The sequence below is a fragment of the Acipenser ruthenus genome, chromosome 30 (genome assembly GCF_902713425.1).
Source record: "Acipenser ruthenus chromosome 30, fAciRut3.2 maternal haplotype, whole genome shotgun sequence".
NCBI classification, from domain to species: domain Eukaryota; kingdom Metazoa; phylum Chordata; class Actinopteri; order Acipenseriformes; family Acipenseridae; genus Acipenser; species Acipenser ruthenus.
This window is the reverse complement of record NC_081218.1, coordinates 14,417,648-14,440,809: the sequence shown is the minus strand read 5'-3', so window position 1 is coordinate 14,440,809 and position 23,162 is coordinate 14,417,648. Positions and strand designations below refer to the sequence as shown.

The 23,162-nt window shown below is 41.6% G+C and overlaps 1 protein-coding gene across 1 annotated transcript; it reads left to right on the top strand.

Annotated features, from left to right (window-relative positions):
- The first annotated feature begins 1,252 nt into the window (after positions 1 to 1,252).
- On the top strand, positions 1,253 to 21,597 carry LOC117429429 (rho-related GTP-binding protein RhoA-D). Its single transcript, XM_059005145.1, has 5 exons — positions 1,253 to 1,445; positions 18,736 to 18,893; positions 20,076 to 20,196; positions 20,357 to 20,487; positions 21,045 to 21,597. Exons 2-5 carry the CDS (start codon positions 18,738 to 18,740, stop codon positions 21,216 to 21,218), a joined length of 582 nt encoding a protein of 193 aa, XP_058861128.1. The 5' UTR covers positions 1,253 to 1,445; positions 18,736 to 18,737; the 3' UTR covers positions 21,219 to 21,597.
- The last annotated feature ends 1,565 nt before the right edge of the window (positions 21,598 to 23,162 follow it).

Sequence of the window (23,162 nt, the reverse complement as noted above, 5' to 3'; positions counted from 1 at the left end):
TGATTCTTATAATTGCCCCCATACTGTGGGTTTGTTTAATGGATAAGACTGCGTTCTGGAGCAGTTCTTCAGTTCTAGTTTATATGTAGAGATATGTAACACAGGGTAGATCAGCCAACGTGACTTTACAGATGTAAGAGAAGGGAGGGGGGCATCCAGTGAGCAGCCAGTTTGGGTAAGTTTCCATGCCAGTACACTACTCTACACTAGATGGCGCTAGCTCTTACTGACTCTCGCTCATCTAGCACACACAGCGGGTGATGTAAGTGCAGGCGCAGTGCAAATAACTGCAGATGCAAAATTCAAATTGTATTGCGGCCAGGCAATTATTTTGCTGGAAGCTTAAGAGCAATGCAAATGACATGCGCAGTTATGATAATGCGGGTCTCGATGACCGCGCATCGGTCTGTTTAGCGGCGGCGCTTGCAGAGTTAGCAGTGCAGAGAGCAGTGGTCGATGTATGACATTTACGGAGCATGAAAATACAAAGCAAAATAAATTAATACATTTCAGAGGAAAGGCAGCGAAGTCCTCTTGGCGCACGGGAGAAAAAAATACTAAAAGTTTTCTGAGACGGAGCTGAGAGTTTACGGCTGAGGTCACTCGGCATGAAACGGAGTTGTTTGGAAAAGCCTCAGCCAACATAAGATATGCGAGCATCCTTCAGAAATGATATGCGTTGGCCTGCCCTTTTCAGCATGACATCCAGAAAGTTTCCCAGCACTCTGGAAAATGTGGATTGCGCTGTCCGTCCGGTCATTCCAACTGCGGTCTGCAAGGAACCAGAGGCAAGGTAGTGCAGAGAACACAGCGCCTTCACGTGTGTGCAGGGGTGCGCTTTCACACGGCTTTTGGAGGGTCAGCAATTGCCTAGGTGCAAGGCAAAATCCTTGCATCACATTGTAACAATTTACGGCAGCATTATGGTGGGTTTTGCACCCGCAAATCACTGCGCGTATCCTTGCATCGCTCCCAAAATGTCTATGGCAGGGTAGTTTAGAATTGTGAACTCATAAGCAAAGAACCCTCTCTGCTCGCACACTACAATGTAATTGCAATCAGAACACAACAGTGTAAGGGATGGAAGAAACATGAAAGATTACGTCATTGACTCTGTAAGTCACAGGCGTTGATGCAGCCTGGCCAAGCCGCTCTGCGTCTTTAAGAAATATACACCCCCGCCATATCCCACACCTTCTATACTCCCATGATCCTTGTTGTGGGAATGATGTCATTATTTTTAACCGTGAGGGGAGGAGGTTTCAATTATTCCAACAGCTGTGCCCCCTCCCTCGTCTACCCTGCAGTAAAAAATACCTTAACTCCGTCTTTCAGTGGAGTGGGTGGAGGCTGTGTTTTTGGCTGAAAAATACAGTCAGTTTAACACTGCAGTCAGGGCGACAGCGGAGAAAGCGAGAAAAACAGAAAACAACACGACTCAGAAGGTGAGAGGATTCGAGTTTGAATCGTTGGTGGGTTGCTGGATGTTGAAACGGCACGGTGTACTATTTTGTTTTTAAAAATTGCTGATAAATAAAAAATAAAAAAGTAGGCGGTTTTGTGTCCAGTTGCCGGTGGTAATATAACTTCGGCAACGGTAAAGCGGACGATTACCTAGATGAACTGCCACAAAAAACAAAAACGAAACAAGTTTATGAAATTGACGTTTGCGTATAGACGTGTTTTTATTTATTTTTATAACCAAGTGTACATATGCGTTTAAAGTAGACAGGGCATGGGCAGTGCTCCAAGAATACCGAGTAATACCAGTTGCCTCCTTAAAAAATAATAAACACATAACTTGTTTGACATCTTAAGGTTTTCTACAGCGGAAAGGAATACGCTTATTTGAAGTTTGGGCGTTTGTTGTGGCTGGGGTTGCTTAGTTTTCACAGAACCCTCTGATAATCCGTAAATAACGTATTGTTTGTTCAATTGGTCCATATCGTTTACTGCTTGGACTATTATTATCGGTGTAAATTATCGTAATTCTCCCCCTTCTGAATTGGCTATAGGCGGGGCAGGCTGTGTATCGATATGAGCGAATTTAATGCTTTTTGTTTTATTTAATTTATTTGTATTTATTTAAATAAGACTCGTTGTTGTTAAAGCACTTGGTGAAAACCTAACCATGACCGTTAAATGTTTCGTCTTTTAAATACCCTTGCCACAAACGAGAGTTGTTCAAACTGATGCACACTTGCAAGCGTTGCTGGATGCGGCTACGCGGTCAGAGGGAGTCAGTTCACCGTTCAAGCGCTACCCTGGAATTGGCAGAAGTTTCCGATTGAAACCTGTTTTTACAAGAACTGTAATTAATGTGGCAGATGTATCTTCAACATCTTACTCCCTGCAGCATGAAAACGTGTCTATTCAAACCGAAACGTTTACAAAGTGTATAATGTAGCTATTTTTTAATTAATTATCACACGCTGACCATTCCCTTCCTCCCCCCAAACGAAGAACTCAAGAAGACGTAGTCTGGAATAACAAACCGCCAAGGCCTGACTGTGGGGGGGCTCTCGGTTAAATTTACCACACCCATGTCTCGGCGCTTTGTCAATTTCTTGGGAATACAGAATCGCATTGGAATTGCTGGCCCGTGACTTGCCAGTACAGTTAATAAACTGCGGTTTCCTCAATTTGAAAGTTTATGTAAAAGTTGCCAGAAGTTACTTCAGACATTGATTCAGCTGGTGTATCACTGGAGGATTAATATTTTGTACGACAAGGCCTTAACATATTTTATGCTAACTATTTTCTATCTTATTATTATTATTATTATTATTATTATTATTATTATTATTATTAAATATAAGTATAGTAAATATATAGATAGGTCTAAGGATCTTTTATACTGTAATGTAATGTTTCCAAAACGTTTATATTGTTTTCAGGAGAGCTATATTGCAGGTGTCTGACTTTTAAATAAGTTCAAAAAGTTTTGTATTAATTAACAAGACAGTTTAAGTAGCTTTCCGTTGCCGGTCGCTCTGTTTTTTTTAGTAACAAAACAAACAAAAACAAACCGTGAACTTTAAAATGCGTCGGAATGAGTCGGAGCAAAATATCCTGTAGGATGACAGCGTGTTATCAATCCGTCTGTCGCAATGTTAGGCTTGCTTTGTGTTTAGTTTCGCATGCGAATAGGGTTTTGTGTTTACCATGTTACTTATAGAATTCCCTGACCTTAATTACCTTGATGTAGAAAAACAGAAACTTTTAAACAAATACAAAATTTGACTCCATTCTCGGTTTTATAGCAAAGCACCAAAAGTCTGATTTTTGCCTATTGTAGTAAGATAACGTTATCCTGCCAAGGGATTAATGGAAGCATTTTCCCACAGAGGATGAGAATAAGCTATTTACAATTGTGTGAGTTTGTTGTGGTGTCCGGGGATTTGACTCGAATTATTACAGGAGCGTACTAACTTTCAGTGCAAGCTTATATAGATAGATAGATAGATCTATATCTATATCTAAATATCTATATCAATAGATATAGATACATCGATACATCAATAGAGATAGATAGATAGATAGATAGATATGAGAACAAAATAAGTCTTGCAAACAGCTTTATTTGGTTAATCTGGTGTGGCAAAATAAGAACCTGGGTCGGCAGGATAGACAAACTGCTTGTTCTGTTTTGTACATCAGACACAGTGACTGAAAGACTGGCAGTATCTGAGGAAGGCTTCGCATGAAAGGTGTATAAAATGACAAGAGTAGAGGGAGCAATCTCCTGGGCTAACCAGTGTATCAAGCTGTGCTAGTGCGATGATCTGCACAGGTTGGAACCTTTGTTCGTCAATGAGAGCTTTTTAGAACCGATGTGCCTGATTTTTATGTGACAACCAGATTGTGGGACTCTTCAGTTAAAGGTTACTGCAGTAAACCAGTCAAATCTGTACCATAAACATTTATTGACATTCCAGGGTTGTTTTTTTATGGGCTTTTGGGTAGTTAAATGCAATTTTAATGTGATGGTGGTGAGACGAGAAGCACTCTCAAAGGGCTTTTCAGCTCATTTAATTACATTTCCTTTCTTTCTTTCCATTCGTGTGAAGTACTTTCCTGTATAAAGACATGATCGACAGCAAAAATTAAGAGTAGTTGGCAAAGTCAACTATGGCTTTCTTTTTTAAAAAAAGTCACAAGATTTATTTTCCTTTTAATGACGATAATATATTGGCTGCATAACGGCAGACGTCCACACAGAGAGACAGGCACACGTACCCAGATTTGGATATAGATGAAGAATAATCTCCACTAGAGAACTGCAAGGTCTTGAGTGATTTGCTTCTCTCTGATCGCCTACTGGGTTCTCCATCTGGATGCGAAAAGGACATCAGCGGGAGGCAATTGCTATCTATATCATGAACCCTCAGCACCCCTAGAATCCTGGCTGCTGTGTCATGCTGGGGCGTACAGTGCTAATACACAGACATACACATTGGGTGTTCCTTGCACAGCAGGCTGGACTGTCAGAGAATCCAGTAAGCTGGCTCTTCAGAGCTTTTGTAAGGAGTAAACGATTTCTTAATTCCTCTCCTAACATGTCGTGATGTGTGACCAGAAGCACTGCGACCGGTTTGTGCATCAGTTCTTCATGAAAGAATGAATGTAATCTTCTAATTGGTGTGAATGCACCTGTCCCAGTTTGTTATTTTAGTGTAATGCAGTATGTTGGTGGCACACTGCAGCGTGACACCTGTAGTTTTAAAAGGAAGCACGCAAGTTTCGAGCGGCTAATTGGGTCACCCCTCCCCACCCCAAAAATAAAATAAATAGGCCAGTGACTACTGTGGTTTGATCTGTGCAGCTCAGTCCCTGTATAGGAAGGGAATAGCCCTAGAGAGATATCTTTGGCAGATTTTGAGATGCTCTTCGAAGCTGCAAACCAAGCTCCCAGATGTACTTTTAAAATAGGTTAGGATCTGCAGGGTTTAAATAAATGTTAACCCAGCAATTAAGACTGTAACATTTTAATTAAATGTCATCCAACTGCATGGTATTAAGAAACTGCAGTAAAGACACCTCAAGCATCTGTAGCATACTGAAGTGTCAAGCCCTGCCCTTGAGTTCAGAGATCACCTTGCTGTCTGGAAATTCAACGGGGCTCCATTTGTGAAGTCGTGGTTTTCTGGTTGCAGTAAAGGTTGCAGATACAAATACAGTGTTCCAAGTGTTTCACATTGCAGGAGTGTGTCTGTTTTAGTCTTTTGGCAAGAATGATTCAGTAGCATTCTAGACATTTGTGGCCATTCGGGAGGGTATTGGGGAAGTGTCTTTCAAATAAGTGTCCAGTGACTAGCTTGAGTTTTGGAGCCTGCACTAAACAAACCAGGAGAATTTGTTGGCTGCGGACTGATTTGTTTTTTTCAGATTTAGAAACCCTTTGCTATAGCAACAGAAGACGGCGGGAGTGGGGGCATTGTGTTAATTATGTGTTATAATGCGAGTGTGAGTTTCTGCATGGTAGCATTGTGTGCTGACATTAGAGTTAATCAAGTAGAATGTTTAGTGCCAGGAGCAACGCTGTCCGTGTACCATTGTCAGTGCGGATTCCCTACCAATAAGGATCTAGAGAAATGTCTATCTGTTAAAAGCGGGGCCCCAAGATAGGGTGGTCTATATTTTCAGCTGTGAGCAAATCACCAGCAAATTGTAGGTAGTAAATTATATGATGTGGGCAGTTGGTGCACTTTTCCCTGACTGGACAATCGAATCCAGTTTGGAGATGATTCAAATCAATCTTTATTGACTCAAATACAAAACCAAAATAGGCTGAACAGTGTTATGGGGCTGAAATAATCCTCAAAACTCATTGTTTGTACTATGCTTTCTAATTTGAAAACGAAGAACGCAGATGCGAGCTTCACTAGCCAAGGTGCAGCCCCAAGCCAAATAGACCTACACGTTCTGCCCACTGTGTCCTAAAGTTGACCCTGAAACCAGTAAAACAAGTAACCAAAAAGCAATTCTAAAGGCTTCTATACCGGGGGAGGTTTGTGTGTAGAGGGAGGTTTGACTCGGACGAGAGATTAAAGTTTAAGATTACTAGGTCGTTCTTTATCTGTCCTTTTTGTTTGTTCATAGCAGTTTGCAAATATATCAAACCATTCCAGAAAATGCATTTGTTGATCAAGAAAATGTGGTTTTAATAATTCTTGGTTGAAAGAATGCAGTATTGAATGTAGGTGGGGTAGTTTTGTGGGCAGAGCGCTCAGTGAGGTTTCTAGGAATGGGTTAGGCAAAGGAACGATGCAGAATACGTTCCACAGTGTTAGAAACTCGCACAAGTCTGGCATCTACTGTAGACCTGCCTCAATCAAGTTTATTATTAAAATTGCCTACTTTGAGCTGGGTCACTGCAAAACGACCGTTCGAAAGGGTTGTCTTAACCAAGGGGATTTGGTTTTCTCTTAGCTACTTCACGTTCAGGGTCAGGGTAACAGCAGCTGATTAAGACGAGCTGCGTTGGTGGGAGACCTCTTCGCCAGATGGTTCACACAGAGCCGCTACCTTCCCTGATGGTTGTGCCCCCTCAATCGTTTCCAGCACTTTCCAGGCTGTGACTCGCAGCTGAACGAACCTTCCTGCTTAGTCACAGATAAGGGGCTCCTTGACGGCTGATCACACAAATTAGAAAACACTTAAGATGAAGTGGCGACAGCCTTCCTTTTTATTATTATTTTTATTATTTATTTCTTAGCAGACGCCCTTATCCAGGGCGACTTACAATTGTTACAAGATATCACATTTTACATTATTTCACATTATACATTATTTCACATTCATTATACAGATATCACATTATTTTACATACAATTACCCATTTATACAGCTGGGTTTTTACTGGAGCAATCTAGGTAAAGTACCTTGCTCAAGGGTACAACAGCAGTGTCCCCCCACTGGGGATTGAACCCACAACCCTCCAGTCAGGAGTCCAGAGCCCTAACCACTACTCCACACTGCTGCCCCTTTAGATTTGTTGCGGGAATGAAATCGAATATAAGGATGCTACTAGTATGTGGAGGGGGATCGTCGGTGGAGGATAAACACAGCATTTTATTAAGGCTGCAGGGCAGCAGTGTGGAGTGGTGGTTAGGGCTCTGGACTCTTGAGCGGAGGGTTGTGGGTTCAATCCCAGGTGGGGGACACTGCTGCTGTACCCTTGAGCAAGGTACTTTACCTAGATTGCTCCAGTAAAAACCCAACTGTATAAATGGGTAATTGTATGTAAAGAATAATGTGATATCTTGTAATAATTGTAAGTCGCCCTGGATAAGGATGTCTGCTTAGAAATAAATAATAAAATAATAACAAAAAGTGAATACATCCCCTTTTTCTTTTCAGATCAGTCACACTTTAAGATCAGTGACGCTTGGTAAGCTAGTGTCTAGCTTAGAACAGGTACCGCCTAGGAGAGTTGATGTGCTTCATGAAACAGGCCGAGGTGCGTGCCTTTTCTCTAAATCTCCTGCAAAGCGTGACCAGTTTCTGACTGGGTGCCAGGTCTGTGGAATGAGGAACCATGAAGTGTCATAATCCATTGCTGAAGGAACTAAAAAACCTTTGAGAAGTGGTGGACCAGCTTCATGGGACTGCCCATTATTTCTGTTCATGATTTCCTGCCCCAGTTCCTTGTTTCTATTCCTTGTTCCTGGTGGTTCAAAGGGAATGACTTGTAATTATATTTAATTACCCTGACTAGTAAACTTTTAAAGTGGCTGGGGTCCAGTGTTACAAGGTGACAGGTAAGGGTTTCACCGTGTCTGTGTAGACACGATTCTGTTGAGACCACATGGTTTATTTTTCTGCCAAGTCAGCAGGATATAAAGTCTTAAACAGGAAATGCTACAACGTTAACTAAACTACAAGTTTAGATAATTCATACCCATTCCAAGTTTCCCTTATGAAGAAGTTTTTAAAGTAGCTATTTGTGAGTAGAAGGAGTACAAAGATAGTCTTTGACGTGAGAATCATTTTTAGAATCGTGTTGATGTGTCGCTTCAGAAATAGGAGCCAATGTTTTGGTCCCTAAAGGCTTGTCCTATTTGGACAAGCTGCTGTGACTTTGCCGAATAGATCCCTTTCTGCTTGCACCTGCACGCAGAGTAATCTACAGGAGACTAAACTGATACTGTACACAGAGTATGGCGCTCTGATTTCTGCTGTTTTTGAGAACCTGTCAGTTTTACTGTGGTTTAAGCCATTTGAAAACCTGTTTTAAGTCAGTCGTGCCTTCTGAAAGTTCACCATTGTTACAGAACAACGTGACCACATTTTTCCTTTGAAGCACATAATCTGGGCAGACAAAGAGCCCAGTGACACTTAAGCCCAATATACAAAATATTGCAAACCGCCTCAGACTTTTTTTTTTTTTTTCAGTCCCATTTTCTCCTGTTGAAGGCAATGTAAGTATTAAGTATCTCTGTTAAGACCGACATGCTGTCAGTGGTGAACCGCTTGTGGTTTTAAATTTTTAAACAAACCGTCTGGTATGCAGCACGATGAACTTCTGATTTTTAAAATAAAAATCTAGAAACTAAAACAGTCAACTGGAATAGTTTTCATTAAATAAAAAATGTTAACCAGCTAAATTAGCAGGACTAGCAAGTTTTTAAGTTATCAAAACGTTGGTATTAATTTGACCTTCAGTAGTAAGGTCAATTCCCTGTTAAAACCATGTTTTATTCGGTCCCTTGACTGGCTTAGTTTTCATTTTATATTCTGGTTTGTTTCATGCATTTGATACATTTTCAATGATAGTCTCTCCAGTGTACCATGAAAACGATTGCTTTATTGACCAGTCCCTAATCACATAAACATTAAAGTTTAAAAATACTTCCAATTCCTAGTGACCTTTTTTTATAAGGAACAAATCCCCTTTTTCATTCACAACAGAATATACAGATCTCATTGGTTGTCTGTAGTTTCTGAACAGTTCTCTGACTGTATGCACCTAAATCCTTTAGACTATAGACATGTGTCCCACACATTAGGAGAGCTTTTGGAAATGTTGGGCTGGTTTGTTATGTGGTGTGCGGTGAATTGAGCTATAATCAAACTTAAAGAAATTGCAGGGTCATGATTCCAGTACATCTTATGATGCGGTTAGTATGTTTGTACGCTGTTGCAGCAGCGATAACCAGTAATAGTTCATGCAGTACGTGGTGTCGTCAGGCAAAGTATAACAAAGATAAGGGTATTGAGCAAGCAGCAGTACTTTGCAATGGGACTTTAACCTCTCGTCTCAAGAGGTCAGAGATTCTGCACTGTATTTTTAAATAAAGACGTTGATAATTAACTAGATTAACGCGGTTCTGCTCTTTCTGCTGGGCATCGTAGCCTCTCACTAGGCACTGTGTTCTCTCCCTATTGAGTGTTGTGTACAATCCAGGCCGATGGGTCACCGACTTCCTTGACTGTCTGAAAATAGCTGGAGACAGCTGAGCTGTGAAAGGAAGGGTCTTGCAGTGTGTGGGGTGGAGCAGCCAGAGAGCTGTGATTCACTGCAAATCACTTCACAATGTGAACTTTGCTCTATATCCACAAACCTCCATCTGTAGCTGTAAGTTTCCATCTACCTTTTCCTTGTGTTTTGGTGTTTTTTTAAGAATAGTAAACACGCCATGTTTTGTAGCATATATACAGCTATGGCCAAAGGTTTTACATCTCCCTGTAGAATTAACAAGTTTTGCTTCATAAAGTCCAATTAAACTTGTTGAATAATGTTACGATAACATTGAATTAGATACCGCTTTGAAGTTTACCCCCTATACTTAACGAAAAATTGAAAAAAATCCAACATGAAATACTGTTCTACTATTCGTTAGACTTTTGCAGTATAATTGATTACATGATGTTAAGTAAGATATATTTTTATTATGATGTCTCAGTCCTTAAGTTCTAGGTGATGCAAAGCTCTTGTCCCTAGCTGTGCAGTGGGAGGGTGCGGGTGCTGGTGCTGGTGGTGGAAGGAGCGTGGCTTTGGCTTCAGCAAGCTGATTGCACCTCAGAGTACAAGCAGAACACAGAAGAGGAAGTTATTCACCGTTTAAAGCCTTCCGCACGCTTTGCTTCCGAAACCAGAACTTGTTGGCTTACCAGGCACGGTTTGCTGCTGATGCTTTCCCCCCCATTTGTTCTTGGAAAGTAGAAAAACCACGTGGTTTTCTTTGTCAAGTTGCAGAAAGTTTCCTCCCCGAGCAGTGTGTGTGTGTGTGTGTGTGTGTGTGTGTGTGTGTATATATATATATATATATATATATATATATATATATATGCTGCTTTGCTGGACTTGAGGTAGAGTTTTAGCTGCAGGCACACACGCTTCCTCCTTTTCTTGAAGCTCGCCCCTGGAGTAGTAAAGCAGAACTATGCTTCTATCCTAATAGCCTTTAAAGAGCATCTATTAATTGCTGAGATGGTTTCTGCCCATTGTGGGAACGTCTGTTGCTGTTCCCCAGTGCCGACGGCTTCTGTCTTTTTGTTCAGACTCCAGACCAGCCCGGCCTGACTCCCTGTCCAAGCTTGCTACAGTCTGGACTGTCTGATGGGTGTTGAAAGATCGCAGTGGCTGGAATGTACTCTGATACTTCAGTTTCATGGAGACAGAATTGCCTTGCATTGTCCAATCCACGCTCACCTGGGATTATGCAACGCAGATGGAATGTAGGGAATGTTGATTCATTAGGCTTTGACGGCGATGCTTGATTGTAATTTGCATCTTCACATCAGATTGCTTTGAATGCTTTTTCTTTCTTTTACTGGTGCTGTTTCAATCACATTGTATATAGATATTTTAATATACGTTATTGAGAGACTTGGATTCTGTGGCTCCATGCGAGTGTCTGTGTACTGTGTATAGAAGTCCATCTGCATGTCACACTTACATTTTGTCTGGAAAAAACGCTTTTTAAATTTTGTTGAAACGTGGTGTTGACGTTATTTATTAGAAATGCATTCTGACAGTTGCAAAGTGAAAGACGGCACTACTTTTGTCATCAAGGAGAGGTATAATTGGCATTCATTTGTCTCTTTTCAGAGCTCAGACCCTGTTCAAATTTATCACCCATTTACTTTATCAGAGTTCAATTTAGACACATAATTGATCATTTTATTCATGTTCCCAGCCATTCAAAGTGACAGATTGTGGAGAGTCAGGCAGTTTGGGACTGATGTTTTTTTTTTCTGTAAAAAGCAATAATTGAAAGTCCACTGATGAAACCAGATGAATCCCAATTCAATCCTTTTCCCATTATGTTGAAAAATGACTGATGGAAAGTGCTCTGGTGTAAAACTAATTGCGTGTGATCGCTGGATTAACAACACTGATTTATTTTCTCAATTCAGCTTCAGTTGGGTAAGGGTTGCTTGCAGGTTTTAAGTGGGAGGCGTCATTTCTTCACACAATCAAAGAACTAGAATTATTGCTAGTTCTCAGAGCCCTGGTGATTTGTATGGAGAAGGTGTGCTCTAGTGAGAAAGCATGATAGATACTGTAGGTAGTGTATCCTCGGTACACTCCAGAAATGATATGCATCGCTGTGTGCAAGTCTCAGTATGTGGGATGGATTGCTTCGCGTGGACGATGAAAGAGAAGCGTTTTCATGGGAGATGGGAGAAGAATGTAGTCCTGCTGTCCTGTGTCTTGAATTGAGGGTAGTCCTGAAAGCCAGGCCTGGCACCAGTCGATGCTGCCTGTTTAAAACTGGCTCTTGTCTACCTATTCCAGGTGCAGTACGAAGGGTTTGAAAACCAAAACCAAGCTGGCCTACATTTGTTCTTTTTATATAGATTTTTTTAAAGCCAGTTAACCTTCAGATCCTGATCCTAGTCTACTCTGCCCGTTCTCCATGAGGTTGTGAATATGGTTCGGATTTTTTACTAGAAAATAACACAAACGTGCCAATTTAAATTCTAAAGCAAGACCTGATCCGTCCCAAGTGTACTGTGCACCAGGTAGTGTGGTAACCACAGAACCAGCCTCGCCATTGCTATACAAGTCTGTCCAGTAAAAGCAATCTGCAGCTCAGTTTACAGAGGGGTGTAACGGTGTGCAGCAAGATGCATGGGGTGCTCCCGGGCCGCTGGAAGATGCAGAATAAGATCATTACATTTTTTTTTTTTTTTTAAGACATAAAATGAATTTGTATTCATACATACACTTCTTCATTCAAGAACCGTTTGAGCGGTTCGCAGCGAATCTTTACGCCCCTAGTGTACATGATTCAAGAAAAACAGACTGTGTTCCAGGGGGCAGATCTTTGAACAAGTCCTGAAAACACTTCTGTGCAGATGGTGGTTGTGATCGTTGAGATGTCCTGAGGGAAGCTGGGTGGTAATTCAGGCTGTCGTGGGTGTTTTTCATCTGGGCTTCACATCCTGTGGGCTTGAATGTCATAAGATGGCAGCAGCAACAACAACAACAATTCTGAGTCATGGAATTCAATATTTTTCTCCTCTAATGTGTGAGTCATTCTAAATGCCTACATCCGTCAATTCAAATTAAACTTGAATACAATATGGAGATACGTTCATTTTGAATATTAAATATTTAATAAAGTGTTCATATAAGCTATAGCGTTTTGTTTGGTCTATATTGCCTCCAATATTAAAAATAAATAAATTTAAAGTGAATGGTAGCTGAGGATTATTTGCATTTGTTTAGCATGAGATCTGCTTCAGTAAACCTGTCATTGTTTGCCCAGCCTGCTAACATCTCAAATCCTTTCAGATGCGACTTCCTGCTTCCAGCAGATGGAAACCATAACAGCGCCCCTCACTTTGACCTCTGACCCCCAGCGTGTTTCAGTTTTACTGCCCGTGTTTAAAGCACTGGTCATTTCAATACAAGCCACATTCATTTTGCCTTTCCCCATACAGAATTTTCATGTTCGTGGTATTTATTAATATTTTATTTTGTAACAGCTAGATTTAAACAAAAATATACAAAGTCATATTTAGCACTCAATCATGCCTCGCTTACTTTCTTGTTTCATAAAATAAATATGGACTGCAGACCTCGGCTCTAGTGGGAAACTAATGGCCCCCCAAGGGGAAACTATAGTTACCTCCAGGGGACAATTATAGTCCCTCGTTGGAGACTGTAGTTCTTCCCTGGGGGGAGGGAGAGCATAGTTTCCCACTGTGAGCTGAGGCCTGAAATCCATATTTATTATATATATGAATTGAAGTATGATAATAACCAAACTGAGCTTGTGAGTCACACTGAAACTAGCGTGACAGTAATAAACTACTTTTGTGACTGTTAAAAATGCTTAGAGGCTTGGGCCAGTTTCTTATTGACTGTGGTGTACGGTCCAATTTAAATAGAAAGGAATATATATGAAGCACAGCCAAAGGAAAGAGGTGGTGGAGTGGCGTACTCTGAGGAGCGTGCAGGCTGGCTGACTCTCAGAGATTACTGGAACACCAGGACTTGTGGGTGAGCCCTCAAACAAAACACTGCACTTCCTGTTCAGGGAAGGTCTGGCAAAAATAACAAACAAGAATGTGGAAACTGCAGCTGGACTGCGTCCATTACAAAAGAACTGTCTGCCCTACTTTAGAAGGATTGAAGAAGCCGAACTATTAAATGACTTTGTTTTCAACCTGAGTTTCCAAAGCTTTCTTTTAAAAGAGAATTCTCGTTTGGGACTTTTTAAGATTTCATTATAACCATTTGCAATCGCGATTGTCATTTTTATTTTATTCCAGTCAAATAAATGAGCCAGACACTATGGATTTGATCGAACGACAGTCAGTGGTTGGACTCGCTGGTTCTTGGTATACTGCACGGTTGTTTTCTTTTCAGTGCAGTGTTGGCTGTCTCGTCTCTTGCCATCACATCACTTCACTTTGTGGTCCCATATTTCCCATGCTGCTTTGCAGTGATTGACAGAAACATGTGAACGGCAGGATGTGTTCTACAGCCAATAGCATCCCCATGGAAACTAGACGCATACAGTCTTGTAAATAAGACCCCCAGCCTAAGCAGCAGGGACTTCTCCTGAACGTATTTTACAAATGTGTAATTTGCAAAGAAATGTGTGTAAAGCTGTCTTGAACTGTGCCATGCTTTTCTACTGAGAGAAACTGAAGCCAATTAATGTGTTTATTAATAAAGCAAAATAATATTTTTTTTTTGGGATATTTCTAAGGGGTTGTTTTTTGCTTTTATTATAATACAATAAAACAAAGTATAATATTTGAGTAATTGAGTCTAAAAGATGCTTTCGTCGGAGTTCAGGAGTTGCTCTTCAGTTCTAATTTCCTGTCATACCGTAGCTGTAGGTATAATCTGCTGGATGGTTGTCTTTCTAGAGTCAGATCCACTGCTATCTAGTGATCTGTCACTTTGGGACTAGCCTACATTTGCTAACTTTGCAAACCGACCAGAATGATGGCAAAGAAACTACTTCCTAACGATCAGCCTTTTTTGAAATCCCATACAATGTTCTTTTCCTGCTATAGCATTATAAGTTAACTTCCTCCTGTGTTACAGGCATCAGAACCCCCACCTTCCTGTTATTGGGGGTCCTTTTTATCTGTAACACAGGAAGTGAATAAGGAAAGGAAGATTGTAATGTAGGCTTGACTCGCATCGAAGTGAAAATGCATTACCGATACGATAGTTTAGGCACTAAAACATAAACACCAAAAGAGTTTCCGTTTTTAGAAAAGGATTTAATTGGCCTGAAAGGCACATGAGAAGGAAGCTGAAGAATTGAATGGAAAACTTACATGCTACTTGTCCAGCAATAGAGGCTGTAAAGCTGCAGGATTTGTAAAGATAGTTAGAATACAGTAACATCTGGCTGCCTGGAGGAATTTCACTGTTTCCAGTCCTGGTTTTGAAATCCTTCCTCCTTAACTCCCTCTAAAAGGAAGGGAGATGCATCGCTTGACCTGGAGCGGATAGATACCCCAGGTTTGCTAGATAAAGTGCTCAGCTCCGGGACTGAGACAAATAGCAGTGTTTGCACAGCCATGTGACGGAGGACTTGATAAAGCACTGTGATAGCCAGGCAAGGTTATCAGGGAGGACGATTGCTGGGGCAGAGCTTTCCACTGAACAGCAGGAAGGACAAGGAACCCCCAGAGAGCTCTGACTTCACATACTACATCACTTCCTGTGGGTGTGCCTCGGCTGACAGCAAGCCTAAAGCATGACTGTAAAAGTTATGGATAAACTTTTAATGAACTCCAAATCAAAACTGATGGCAGGCTTTAGTCACAAATTCAGAATTTATTAGTCAACTCTATCAGCACAAAACTTCACAAAAAGACAACTAGTATAATTACTTGTTAATAGTTTAGAGTGTTAACATTGTACAAGCCTTGAATGTTTAGAATTGTGTCTGTTAAGAGGTAGTCTAGTACTAATGGGGACCTGTGAAATCAGTTTCTGTGTATATCTATATATGAAAGTGCCGAACGTCAGTCTGCAGTAGGCTGGTATCCTGTCTGTCTAATATTATGGTAGAGTGATTTAAGTAACAGATGGTCTGTTTTTAAAGAGGTGATTTAAATACCCTTTAAATATAAGACAATTGCATTATTTATTTATTTATTTGCTGTTTCCCAGGTAATTTGTGCTGGAGAATCGGGTATTTTTATCTTTCCCGACACACTGCAGCGCTAGAGGGACTCGCTATTAATAGCCATACTTCTTGCTGTGATACATGTGGGGCTGTTTCTTAAAATGACATCTTCAGAATGTCTTGCCTTTTTATTAACTGCTTCAGGTACATACCTGCTTTAACTGCTGACCAGATTTTTTTTTTAACCTTAATTAAATGAAATTTTATTGTTTGTATAAAAATATATAAATAAATGTTCATCAGCTATTGATAACCACAGTCTACAAATAAATACATGTCTTAAAGCTTGCTAAATTGGGCCCAATGTCTTTGCAATGAAAGAAATGGGTTTTAAACCCTTGCTTTTCACTCCTCTTAAGATTACAAACACTATCAGAAGTTCTTTTCCCTGTGATAATGGCCGCTTAAGCATCTTCTAATCCATTTTGAATCTGTGTCAGTACTGTTCTATTAACTTGCCTCTATCACCTCGCTGGTCGATAGCTTGTGGGTTAATGGCGAGGGAGGCCAGCAGGTCAGGAGTAATGGTGTTCCAGCGCCTCTCCTCCCCTCCCTCCCTCCCTCCCTGGACGAGTCTTGCAGGGCTCTGGCCTCTCTCCAGGGCTCTGGCCTCTCTCCAGTGCTTGCGCTATCGACGCTGTCACCACAAACTCCCAGCGCTCTCTATATCCTCTCCATTACTGTTCCCTTGTGAGGCTCCAGTATTGATCTGTTTGTGTCCCTTGTTCACGGGAGGCCTGCGTCTGACTGCCAACAAGCACAGCGTGGTACCGGGGCAGAGAATCGCATCCAAATCAAATCTGAGACCTTTTATTTATTTGTCTCTTCGTGTTCCTGACTGGCCTGATGTTCTGTTGTCCTCAGATCAGGGCTAGCCCTAGAGGGAAGGGTGCTTGGCAGTTTCTCAACAAATCATTGGTCTGTTTTATTGTAATCCATTTCCGATAAACTTTTGAATTAAGGGTGTGTCCGTTTTGTTACTGTAGGTACGGTAAATAAGGACTTTTTAAATTATTATAATTTTAATTTAAAAAATCCTGCACTTTTAACTGGAAAGTCTTGTATTCAGAGAATTTTTTACATTTTAACATTGCTGAAATCCCTAATAAATTCAATGAACAACATTTTGAAGACGTCAGTCATGGAATTTATTAAGAGCATTTCAGTGTTTCTATACTCTCCACCTCTTAATGTTTTTAATTGTGGATCAGATTCTAGGTATATAGTTGGTCATTTTGACAAAGATGTAGAGCAGTGGTTTCCAATCATGTCATGTTAATGTATTGCTTGGTTGCACCACCAGACAAATGGGAGCTGGTTTTAAAAGAAAAAAAGCAAATCGACTTTAACTTAACTATATAAACTTTTTTTTATATATAAAATATTTCCATCAAGTTGAACACCCTCACACCTATTTTTACAGGGAGCAGAACCAGAAGAAACATTATAATCTCATTAATAGAGTTGAAATCAGGCAATTGTTCTTGAGGATCTTGGTGCAAGTCACATGCTTGACGTCTGCATCACTTCTGAGAAGATATCCCCCAATGCTGTTTTTTTTTTCAACATCCTCTGTCTCTTTTGTTTATTTCATGTTTGATATCCTTATCAGCAATGGGGTCGGGTCGGTTCAAATCAACAGCCTGTCAGGCTGGAGGGCAGGACGAGGAAAAGCTACATTGTTTGGTTATCCATTGGGGGGGTCAGTCCCCTCCCTTAACCAACGTGCAGAACCACACGGAGTAAGAGCAGTCCTGCCAAGAGAGTGCTACTGCAGTTCTGGTATCCCAGCTGGTCAAAGAGGAAACGTGTCTCTTGGTCAGGAGATGCATTGTTTTTACAGCGTTACGATGGGCGTGTGTTTTATTTAGATGGTGAGTCAGTTGGTTTCAACCTCACTTCACACTGCTTTTAATAATCAAGCTGCTTGTTCAGTTTCGTGTGTAAATGTGTGTCTTTTTGGTCCCTGGTTGGTAGTGGGCTACTGCAAAAAAATCCCACTACACCAAGGACTGCTGCTGTAGTGGCTTTCCAGCGTTGTGTTGAGTTGTGCACTGGGAATACTGGGAGTTACTGCTGCGGTTGTGGTGTGTTAACGAAGACAGATTACATTCTCTTTTAAATATTATTTCATATTTTTGCTGGACCTTGACAAACCTCACTATTGGCAGGGAATTATATATAATAAAAACAAGTCATTTAGATTAACATAGGCCTATTTGGGCCATTATAAGGTGTAAGGATCGAACCATGTTATCGTGCCGATTTTGTTTGTAATAAATGTCTTGATATTAAAAAATGTGCACTTTATTTCATGTTCTGTATCACCAAGATCAGGGCAGTTACGAATTCCTATTCGTATTTTTCTATTAAGGACACACTCTGCCTTGCAGTGGAGAGCAAGCGTGTGGGATTGTGGCTGGGCAGCTTGATACAGTAGCTGTGAGGAAACTGAAATTAATGGGCCATTACCTTAAACCCAGTCGACCTAGCTCTCAGCTATTGAGTTCCCGCTTCTGAATACAAATCTCCCTGCCTACAGTACCCGTCTCCCTTCATTAAAATGCTGGGAATGACTAACCTAAAAGAAGAATATTGAAGTGGGGGTGGGTGGCAGCCTGCGTTCACAAGTGTCCCAATGCTCGGTCTGTGCTTATGAGAGGCCCAGGACTGAGTGGCAGGCAGGAGGTGCACGCAGTCACAGAGCGTCCGATTTGCCTTGGCCCTTCACTTTTCAAAATGAAACACTGCCTTCCCACTATGGAGGACTGCTATCTGGTTGGGTTGCCATTTGCACAGCCTTGACGCAGTGTGGCACAGACTCCACAAGGTGCTGGAAGGTGTTTCAAGAAATGTTAATCCATTCACGAATATTTCAAACCACTGTCTCTCTGTCTCTCTGTCTCTCTGTCTCTCCCTCTCCCATTTTCATGTAAACTGTTTGCAGTTGTGCTGCTGTGATGTCACGTCACACACTCCACCTAATTTGCATCTCCTAATTCAAAGCAATAGGTCCAAATGAATCGCGTCCAGACTGTGTTATCTATCCGATCATCTGTGTAGAAGTACAGAACCCCACGATGTGCATCTTACATCCCTGTGTGTGTCTCTCCTCCAGAGATGGCAGCAATTCGGAAGAAGCTGGTGATCGTGGGGGATGGCGCCTGTGGGAAGACCTGCTTGCTGATCGTTTTCAGTAAGGACCAGTTCCCGGAGGTGTACGTGCCCACAGTGTTTGAGAACTACATCGCTGACATTGAGGTGGATGGGAAGCAGGTGAGCAGGGAGGGGGACTCCTCGAATGTAATCTAAAATATAACCTAGCTGTGCACTTATTTAGCGTTTTACAATTTAACAGAGACATCACTACAATCGTTCTTCAGTACAGAACTCTTCCTTCAAGCAAACTTAGTTAAAAGGCTCTCAGTTAAAACTGGGAATTTCCAAGAAGAAATGCAGTTTACAGGGATGGAAATAAGACTCCTATTGCAGAGCAGTTTCACCCATTCCAGGTTTTACCACATGCTTTATTAGCCATAGGTGACAAGCTCAGGTGTGTCTTATTAAACTCCACAGTAAACCCTAAATATTCAAGAGCAGGGGTTCAACACACGCGTCCTGGATAAATCCCAGTGCTGGTCTATAGTGATTCTGAGGCTCCAGCGAGGAGAGGTCAGGGTGAGGTTGGTTTTGTGGTTCACTTAGTGGTCATTGGCAAGCCTTTGGTAACTGCTTATTTAGAGTGATAGAAAAGTTAAAGATAGATCTGTGTTAGACAGTTTTATTTTGTTGTATATCCTCGTTGGAGAGCGGAGAGAAGGGCGAGGTGGATTGAGAAATGCCTGCCTCCCTCCCCCTTCCTGTCTTTACTATTCTGGTATTATGAAGTCTCTATTCTCTGTGATTTTCCACTACAGTGGCACAGGCGAGGCTGAAGTGTTGTAACAATACTTCAAAGTGCTTCCCCCCCTGTTTTATAAATATACATACACCAAATACTCGTATGTACACACACACACACACACACACACACACACAAACACTCTCTCTCTGAGCTCAAGCTGTACTTCTGGGCAGTTCACTTAATTACAGCATGTCGTCATTGTTCTCAAACAGCTGACATAACGGGTTATTTTGCGCTTGTCTAACATTTTAAATAAATAACACATTTTGGCAATACTCCGAAATTTAAAAAAAAAAAAAAAAAAAAAAGTATTCGAATGCTCTGGAATATTTAGCCCGTTGTCTAGAACACTGTTCCTTTTATTTTGTAATCTGCTAATCTTAACCAGCCGTGACCGGCCCACATTAGTGATTTGCTTTTGAAGTGCTGTAGTGAAAACATTGCATCTGGTCTTCGTTTTGATGTTCCTGAGGCTTGCGTTTCCATCTTGGAATATGAAGGAGTCTGGCGTGATTGTTTTCCACACTTGAGCGGCTCTGTGTGTGTGTTTTCAGGTGGAGCTGGCTCTGTGGGATACAGCAGGACAGGAGGACTACGATCGGCTCAGACCGCTCTCCTACCCCGACACCGACGTCATCCTCATGTGCTTCTCCATCGACAGCCCTGACAGTTTAGGTAGGACTGTCAGCTTTGCAACTTGCCTGTCTGGATACGTTTTCATGCGACGCCTGTGCTGCACTACGAGCACATTAAGCATAAGTATTTGAGGTCCGCGTACGAAGCTGTAACTAAGCAACACACATCTCCCCCCCCCCCCCCCCCCACCTTCCTGCAGAGAATATCCCGGAGAAGTGGACCCCCGAGGTGAAGCACTTCTGCCCGAACGTGCCGATCATCCTGGTGGGGAACAAGAAAGACCTGAGGAATGACGAGCACACGCGGAGAGATCTGGCCAAGATGAAACAGGTGGGCTGCTGGGATTGAGAAACACGTGGGCGGGCCCTGCAAACAAAACACAACCGAGGCATCAATCAGACACATAGAGAGAGACCAAACTGTACTTCACACTGTCTGCTTGGGGCAAGCCTCGATAGACATGCAGCAGAAGGGAAAAAGGTTTCAAGTCCTTAGGACTCCGAATGTATGAGTGGTTTCTTGTTTTTTTCTGCAGCTTGTACAGTACTAATTAATTACTATTATTAGTGATACTGCAACACTCAAAGAAGAAAAACGGTATGCTCACAAATAGAGCACCAGACATGAGCAAATGCATGTTTAAACTGGCGACTATTTTTACCTTAACTATTCTACTCTTTCAAATGAGCAGTCTCTCCCACCCTTACTTGATAGTACACTATATTCACCAGTCTGTTCCACTGGCAGATGGCATTAAAATACTGTTGTATACTGTTGTATAAAATACCTAGTGTTTAACGCACTAGGAGTCCTTGTTTGAAATATGGAACACCCTTACCATCCAGTGCACAGAGCTGTTCCACTGTAATGAAGCTCTTCTCTCTCAGGAGCCTGTGAAGCCGGAAGAGGGCCGGGACATGGCTAACAGAATCAGTGCCTTCGGCTACCTGGAGTGCTCTGCCAAGACGAAGGACGGAGTGCGAGAGGTATTCGAGATGGCCACCCGGGCCGCCCTGCAGGTCCGGAAACGAAGGAGGAGGCAGCCCTGTCTGCTGTTGTGAGAGGACTTCAGCAAGACCTGTCCGTACTGTATCTCTCTCTGTCTGTGTCTCTCTCACGCACACATTTCACACCCCCAGAGAAACCAACAAGGCTGTAGCAGAGGGTAGTACAAGTTCATAATGAATGGTTTTTTTTGGGGCCCTAAGAGTCAGTCCTTTATTTCACCGGCGCATCTTGCTGCTTCTCGTACAAAGGTGCAAGATGAGCAAAATAGAAATATTAACAGTAATAATAATAATAATAATAAATGTATATCTCTTGCACAGTTTTGTATGTCTCTCTCGCTCTCTCACCTCAGCCCCCTGGCACTTTTAGTAGTTGGGGGAGGCAGTTTGTATCTCATTCTACATGAAATAAAAAAATGATTTTTTTTTTGCATTCCATCTTCTCATCTTTCTCCATGCAAAACAACTTTTTAAATGGAAGTTCCACTGCTAGCAATCCAGATCTGTGGAGCCCTGTATCCCCTCACACTGTAATGGGCGTCTACTTGACCTGTTTGCAATGAGTCTTGTACCTCCTGTCCACATTGATGTATGTTTAGTATTATGATATGTGATAAATATGAAGTGATGGGTGTAATTTCAGAAACATTTCCTCCTGGATTTTAATTCACTCCTATTTTTTTGTACATTCAACAGCACTGTACAAAACTAAGAAACAAACAGCTTGAGAGTGCTTAAGAGACCCTGCGTTTTAATGATCAAGAGATTTGATGCTAGTTTTATAAAGTCAGTGGGTGAAAGATGCATTTCCCCTCCAACTAACTCTATTCAAACAGTAAAGCAATGACAAAACAGAAGTGTAAAGAAATGCTACAAAATAGAACTACACAATAATAAAAAAGCCATTATCCAGCTAGACCATCCAGTACGTAGTCTGAGGACTGGGTTAATGCTGACCAAAGTGTGAGATCAGAGAGCAGGAAGGCTGATCAGGAGGAGTTGCTACACTGATCTGAAAGACGTGCCTTTTGTTACAGTCTCGAGAGAATTAAAGGTTGCCCTCCGCGTGACTCGTCAGGGTTTTATTAGCTGGAAATTGACTGCCATCTGGCACAGTCTCCTATATGCTAATAAGTGCTAATAGAGTAGTTTGCTGGGATGCAAAAACTGAACAATTGTGAAACTCACTGAATGGACTTGACCGAAAGAAGTTAAATGACAGTTACAAAAATAAAACCCAGTAATTAATTTTTGTGGTTTAGTAATAGCCATTAATACTGAAGCACAGGTCGTTTATAACTGTATAGCAAGCCAAAGGTGGTAATACCGTCCTGAGCTCTGCCAAACGGATTCCCCATTTACACGCAGCTATCGGAATATCCACAGGAAGAAAATGAAACGTGTCCGGGTGCCTTCTGTCATTTACAATCTGAAGCGGGTAAGAAAGTGGTCTTGTGACGTGAAGGCTCCTCTAAGTGTATGCATGCTCTAGGAAACTTGATACGGCTAGATTTCGGTGTTTAGTTTGGAGTGGCGTGTGTTTTGCCTGCTCAGATGCAAACCCTACACTAATAAACTATGCTGTTCATGGTGACAGAAGGATAGTGCTTAAAGGAGTGACATCAGAGGTTTTAAAAATCACTTCCTGTCTAACTAATTATTTGGTGACACCAGCTGCTCCCTGGTGCTGAAGGACATCCTGTGATGTAGGTCACGTGGTCTGATTTCTGTTCGACCAGCAAGCAGCACATTTTTAATATTAAAAAAAAATCTGCAAAGTAAAAACAAAACATGGCATCTAAACATTATAGTGCTTCCTAATAACCCAGTGTATCCATTAACACGGCCTGCTGCTGTCTGTGTGATAGAAGAACAACCCCAAACCTAATGGAGACCAGGTTCCAGCCTCATTCTCAATAAATGTGATATACACCAGCACCACCTAGTGGCGATTTGCAGTATTGGAGCCTGTAGCAAAGATTTTAACATGCAACACTA